At 35.6% G+C, this 7,360-nt stretch overlaps 1 protein-coding gene across 1 annotated transcript; it reads left to right on the top strand.

Annotated features, from left to right (window-relative positions):
• Window positions 1-492: 492 nt before the first annotated feature.
• On the top strand, window positions 493-1,398 carry LOC141690587 (uncharacterized). The gene has a single exon (XM_074495376.1). The coding sequence runs from the start codon at window positions 493-495 to the stop codon at window positions 1,396-1,398; it is 906 nt and encodes a 301-aa protein (XP_074351477.1).
• Window positions 1,399-7,360: the final 5,962 nt, after the last annotated feature.

Genomic DNA, 7,360 nt, shown 5'->3' with positions numbered 1-7,360 from the left:
GGGAATTTTTTGAGTTCAAATTTGGGTTCAAATCCCAGTTTTACATGGCGAAGTGTATGGGAAGCAAGGAACTTAATTAATGCTGGTGCTTGTTGGCAGATTGGTTCAGGGGCATCGATTGATATTGTAGGACAACCGTGGTTGGCAGATGGGGAGAATTCGTTTATTCAGACAAATTGTGTGACTCTCCAGAATAATAAGGTGCAGGGTTTAATGCATACTGACAGGAAAGAATGGGATCATGAGGTGATTAAGGATCTTTTCAACCAAAGGGACCAAGCGTGTATTATTCAAACCCCTATCTATACAGATGAAGAGGATAATATCAGTTGGAAGCACGATAGCTCGGGTACGTATACAGTGAAAAGTGCTTACAGATTGTGCCAGAGGTTGAAAGGTGCTTTTAGTGTGTATGATCGATAAGAAGTTCTTATTGTTCTCTGGAAGCTTAAGGCTCCTCCTCGGGTGCTTAATGTAGTTTGGAGAGCAATTATGGGGTACTTACCCACTCTCATTCAGATTCAACAGAAACGTGTTCCAGTTAATGTTCAATGCCCAATTTATTTAAACGGGGAAGAATCGATCACTCATTGTTTGGTGAATTGTCCATTTGCTAGAATGTGTTGGGACATTGTTCTTCCTGATGCTCAGGTGTCTCAGATAGGTACTTTCGAAGGGTGGTTAGGAGAGGTGTTTCAAAGGAACAACCATAACAAGTGTGCTGAGGTGGTGACAGTTTGTTGGGCTATATGGAGGCACAGAAACGATGTAGTATGGAATAAAAGATATTCGAATGTAAATAGAGTTGTGGCATTAGCAAAGCAGTACCTTTTACAGTGGAAATTTGCCCAGGTTAATTATTCTAATGCATCGTCCAGGTGTGAGGTTCAAGGGGATGGTGCTATTACTTGGGTCAGACCTCAAGGTAACTCAATAAAGGTAACAGTTGATGCTGCCCTTTTTACAGATCGAAATGAATATGGTGTGGGTCTGGTGGCGAGAGATGCTCAGGGTCAGGTGGTTGCAGCAAGAACTCGTTGTTACATGGGCATGGTTGCAGTAGAAATTGCAGAAGCTATAGCGATCAGGGAGGCTTTATCTTGGATCAAGGATCATGACTGGCAGGAGGTACAGCTGGAATCAGATTGCTTAGCAGCTGTGCAAGGGATTAGGAGCAAAGTGGAGATGAGATCGAGCTTTGGTCGAGTGGTGGAAGAGTGTCGGTGCCAACTCCGACTTTCAAACAGTTTATCATTGTCTTTTATAAAACGATCTGCTAATACGGTCGCTCATTGTTTTGCAAGAGCTTCGTATAAATATCCTGATCATAGTTTTAGTAGGGCTGATATTCCTACGGAATTTCTTGATTGTATTTTGTTGGAATCTAGTAATGAATAAAACTTCCAGCTTTTCGTCAAAAAAAAAATTAATAATGGCTGGTAATTATTTATTTATGAAATAAATTATTAATTAGCAGATTTAATAATTGATTAAATGAGGGATTTAATAATTGATTAAATGAGATTTAATTAATTCTTAATATTATTAATTAAGAATTTAATTTTGGAAATTAAATCAAGTGAGAGAATTATTTTTCTAAAGTGTTTAGAAAAGGGATTAATGATTAAAAGGTGTTTTAATTATTAGTTAATTGGTTAATAAGAATAATCAATTAAAGGGTTAATAATAATAATATTTTATGGAAAATTTTCAGCTGAAAATTTTGCCTATAAATATACTATTATAAACCCTATTTGCCTCAACCCAAATAATTTACCCTAATTCTAAAGTAGAACAAGAGGGAGGCAACTAATTCTCTCAACCTCTTCCTCCTCCATCACATTGTACTCTTGGTGGATACCGGTGGAGTGCTTCACACTTGAGGAGCAGCTGCTAGGGATCTCCGCTCATCGTTCTTGGATCGCTATTAAAGACCTTCATCTTTCCATTAACGTAAAGATTCTTAAGGTAAACATACTGAACTATGAATTAAATATTATTTTTCGCATGGATCCTGCGGAGGGTTTCGTTTTTTTTTTAAGATTTAAATTCACATTTTCGATGCGTTTATATGCTAAAAACCCTTCGATGGCATCAGAGCTACTTGTGAAGAGTTTTTAATTCGTTTATGTGTTTAACTGTTTTCGATATATGAGCATGTACGTGATTTTCCATGATTTGATGTTGATATAATATGCTTATATATGTATGGTTTTGAATATATGATATTAATGTGAGTTGTATAATCATAAGATGATTATGTAATCTGTATATATACTGAAATATACATGATTGATGTTTGTTCTAATTATGAGAATCATATTAGATACGGATTCTGAATTGGCTGCTGCAGATTTGCTGAAATCTGGGTCTGGTATCCGATTGCCACTAAGGATGAATCTAATATCCCTAAGTCAAATGAGATCAAACCTAAGAAATAGAAGAAGAAAGCTAACAAGGCTGGACCCAAGGAAACTTGGCTACCAAAATCAACTTGATTTGGTTTTGATGTGTGCAAGGAAACAGAAAGAATCTATGGTACTTAGATAGTGGTTGTTCAAGACACATGACTGGAGACTCTACCCTGCTCACAGAGTTCAAGAAAAGAGCTGGCCCAAGTATTACTTTTGGAGATGATAGCAAGGGTTATACTGTGGGATATGGCTTGATTTCAAAAGACAATGTCATCATTGAAGAGGTTGCCTTAGTGGATGGTCTCAAGCACAATTTGTTAAGTATCAGCCAGCTTTGTGATAAAGGCAATTCAGTAACCTTCAACACAGAAGCCTGTGTTATGACAAATAAGAGGAGCAACAAAGTGGTTCTCACTGGAGTGAGAAAAGGAAATGTGTACCTAGCTGACTTTAACTCATCAAATACAAAATCAATTACTTGTCTTCTCAGTAAAGCAAGTAAGATGAAAGTTGGCTATGGCACAAGAAGCTATCCCATCTAATGAAAGAGATATGTCCTAAGTCCAATCATGTATGAGGATTTAGGAATAACTTTTATGTAATATGTTTTGATTTCATTGATATTAATAAAAGACTTGTTTTGTTTTTATTACGGGCCCTATCTATTTTAAGTGTTTAAAAAAGATGTACCACAGTTTAGACTAAAGCTTTTTATGGATTGTGATGAGATCATAATAATGAGACCTAAAAGATGATAACTCTAAACTTAAATAGTTCTTGGTCGTAGGATTACTAACTGGTAATTAGTAATCCGCAAAGATCGGTACATACTATGCTTGCTTCATTATGAAGGATGTCTGTTCTCATAGACATTTATGTGGTGACACTATAGCTAGTATGTAGGTGCTTATTATAAAATAAGTTCACTGAACATGACTCACACAACTGAACAACTGATGGAGTTCACTCACGTGTCAGTAGTTGTTCACATAGTGATAGTTGTACAAGTATCCTTAGACTTGAGGTCATCATAGTCATCTTGTGTACACTGAACTATGATTTGGTTTAGTTCTTAGTCTCCAGGGACAATTATAAGGGCTCTACTGGATATAGGAATTTGTACACGAAGATAGGGTATGATCAATAAAGGATCTACCCCTTCCAGTGAAGGAAGAGAATGTTCAATGCTGATCCACTTATGCTAGTTCAGGAATCTCTGGCCAGAGTGGATTAAATTAGAAAGGAGTTTCTAATTTACATTAAATAGAACTAAGCATAGTGAATGGGAAAGCAAATGATTAAATAAGATAGGCTTGACACAAGTTCCATGCCTTGTATTTAACCGTGACATTGCAGGGTAGAAGGAATTGATTGTACGGTAACTACTCACTGAATAGGTTCTTGGTATTCTAAGCAGTGAATTCGTATTATCCGAATAGTCACGATATGCTGAGAAGTATCCCTCACGATGTAGAATAAATATGATTAATTTATTAATTAATCATATTTAATGAATTAGAGAATTTATATAAATAATGATAAAATAGTTTTATTATTATTTAATTCTACTACCGGCTTAATATTGTACCTACAGGGTCACACCATAAAAGAGAATGATTTAATGGTGGAGGAATTAATTAATAATGGCTGGTAATTATTTATATGTGAAATAAATAATTGATTAGCAGATTTAATAATTGATTAAATGAGATTTAATTAATTCTTAATATTATTAATTAAGAATTTAATTTTGGAAATTAAATCAAGTGAGAGAATTATTTTTCTAAAGTGTTTACAAAAGGGATTAATGATTAAAAGGTGTTTTAATTATTAGTTAATAAGAATAATCAATTAAATGGTTAATGATAATAATATTTTATGGAAAATTTTCAGCTGAAAATTTTGCCTATAAATATACTATTATAAACCCTATTTGCCTCAACCCAAATAATTTACCCTAATTCTAAAGTAGAACAAGAGGGAGGCAACTAATTCTCTCAACCTCTTCCTCCTCCATCACATTGTGCTCTTCGTGGATACCGGTGGAGTGCTTCACACTTGAGGAGCAGCTGCTAGGGATCTCCGCTCATCGTTCTTGGATCGCTATTAAAGACCTCCATCTTTTCATTAACGTAAAGCTTCTTAAGGTAAACATACTGAACTACGAATTAAATATTATTTTTCGCATGGATCCTGCGGAGGGTTTCGGTTTTTTTTTAAGATTTAAATTCACGTTTACGCTGCATTTATGTGCTAAAAACCCTTCATCTAAACTTCAAGACCATGAATGAACGTGTAAAGAAAGAACTGGTTAGAGGTATTCCTCAAGTGGAGTTTTCTAAAAATGGACTGTGTGATGCTTGTCAAAAGGGGAAGCAAATTAAAGCATCAGTCAGAATGAAGCTTCATTCAACAATTAAAGATCCTTTGCAACTGCTACACATGGATTTATTTGGACCAGTCAATGTGTTGTCCATCTAAAAAAAAAATTCCTAGTAATTGTAGATGATTTCTCAAAGTTCTCTTGGACTTATTTTCTTAAGTCTAAATATGAGGCTAGTGAAATCATCATCAATCACATAAGGCAAGTCAACAATCATCCTGACTTCAAAGTTAAAAGAATCAGGAGTGATAATGGAACTAAGTTCAAGAATTCTGTTATGAGAGTACTCTGTGAAGAGAATGGGATTATACATGAGTTTTCAGCAGCAAGAACTCTACAACAAAATGGAGTAGTAGAAAGAAAGAACAGATCACTATTGAAGCTGCAAGGATAATGCTTAAAGGATCAAAGTTACCAACATACTTCTGGGCTGAAGCTGTAAATACTGCATGCTACACTCAGAATATTTCTCTGGTTAATCAAGAAAAATGCATGACTCCCTACCAATTGTTCAAGAAAAAGAAGCCAACTCTAAATTTTCTTCATGTCTTTGGCTAAAAATATTATATCTTGAGAAATCAAACTGATCAGAATGGGAAGTTTGACGCTAAAGCAGATGAAGGAATTTTTGTTGGATATGCTGTTGGTAAAGCATACAAAATCTACAATCTGAGAACCAACATTGTTATGAAATCAATACATGTTGTGTGTGATGATAAAAAGATTGAAGGACTACAAGATGGAGATTACAATGAGAGCCTCAAATTTGACAATGTGGAGATGGTTAGTGATGACAGTGATGATGAAAGTGATCAAGAAACTACAACTAAGGATAGTGCAGAAAAATCTACAACTAATGAAGCTAATAACTCAACATCCATCGAGTTAAAAAATGCTTCATCCGTCGAGAGACAATCTGCATCATCCATCGGGAGACAATCAACTTCATCCGTCGGAACTCAAAGTTCACCATCCGTCGAGCCATTAAAAGAAGCTGAAAGTCAGAATAGATCACTTATAAAAAGTTCCCCTCTCTCAAATCGTAGATTCACAAACTCAGGGGGAGTTTCCAATAATCAAAACTCAATCACACATCAAGGCAACAATGAGGCCTCTTCATCTAGAGCTAATCTACCTCAACAAAGGATATGGACAAAGGATCACCCCTTTGAGCTCATCATTGGTGATGTATCTTCTAGAGTTCAAACAAGGAGAGCAACTCAAGAAGAATGTCTGTATAGTAGCTTCCTCTCTAAGGAAGAACCAAAGAAGGTAGAAGAAGCTTTGTTGGATCCTGATTGGATTTTAGCTATGCAGGAGGAGCTAAACCAATTTGAAAGGAACAATGTTTGGAAGCTGGTACCCAAGCCTAAAGGGAAGAATCCTATAGACATTAAATGGGTATTCTGAAAAAAGATGGATGAAAATGGCATAGTCAGGAACAAAGCTAGATTGGTTGCTAAGGGCTATTGTTAATAAGAAGGAATAGATTTTGATGAAACCTTTTCTCCTGTTGCAAGACTTGAAGCCATCAGAATCTTCTTAGCCTATGCAGCCCATGCCAATTTTAAGATCCATCAAATGGATGTCAAGAGTGCCTTTCTATATGGAGATTTGGAGGAGGAAGTCTATGTCAGTCAGCCTCTTGGTTTTGAAGATCCAAATCTACCTGATCATATATTCTATCTTTTGAAAGCACTCTATGGATTGAAGCAAGCACCTAGAGCCTGGTATGATACTTTGTCAAAGTTTCTTTTAGATAATCGCTTCACTAGAGGTACTGTAGACAAAACTTTATTATTTAGAAATGTTAATGGCTCTAGCATACTTGTTCAAATTTATGTAGATGACATTATTTTTGGCTCTACAGATGAAAAACTTTGTAAAAAGTTTGCCAAATTGATGCAAAGTAAGTATGAAATGAGCATGATGGGAGAACTGACTTACTTTCTTGGTTTACAAGTTAAGCAAGTTAGTGATGGAATATTCATTAGTCAAACTAAATACATTCATGATCTTTTAAAGAAGTTTGATCTAATGGATTGCACATCTGCAAAAACTCCCATGGCCACTGCAACTAAGCTTGAATTAAACACTACCGAAAAGTCTGTGGATATTTCAAGTTATAGGGGCATGGTTGGCTCACTTCTGTACTTAACAGCTAGTAGGCCAGATATAATGTTTGCTACTTGTCTTTGTGCTAGATTTCAGGCTGATCCTAGAGAATCTCACTTAGTAGCTATTAAGAGGATTTTCAGATATCTCAAGGGAACACCAAAACTTGGCATTTGGTACCCTAGAGATTCTGGTTTTGAACTAACTGGTTATTCAGATGCAGATTATGCAGGTTGTAGAATTGATAGAAAAAGTACAATAGGAACCTGTCGATTTCTAGGAAACAAGCTTGTGTCCTGGTTCAGTAAAAAGCAAAATTCAGTTTCTACTTCTACAGTTGAAGCTGAATATATTGCTGCTGGCAGTTGCTGTACACAGATTTTGTGGATGAAAAACCATATGTTAGACTATGGTCTGCAAATGGAAAGAATTCCTATTTTCTGTGATA

This window comes from Apium graveolens, chromosome 2 (genome assembly GCF_009905375.1).
Source record: "Apium graveolens cultivar Ventura chromosome 2, ASM990537v1, whole genome shotgun sequence".
Lineage (NCBI taxonomy): Eukaryota > Viridiplantae > Streptophyta > Magnoliopsida > Apiales > Apiaceae > Apium > Apium graveolens.
Note: the sequence above shows the minus strand (reverse complement) of the source record. Positions and strands in the feature narration are given on the sequence as shown.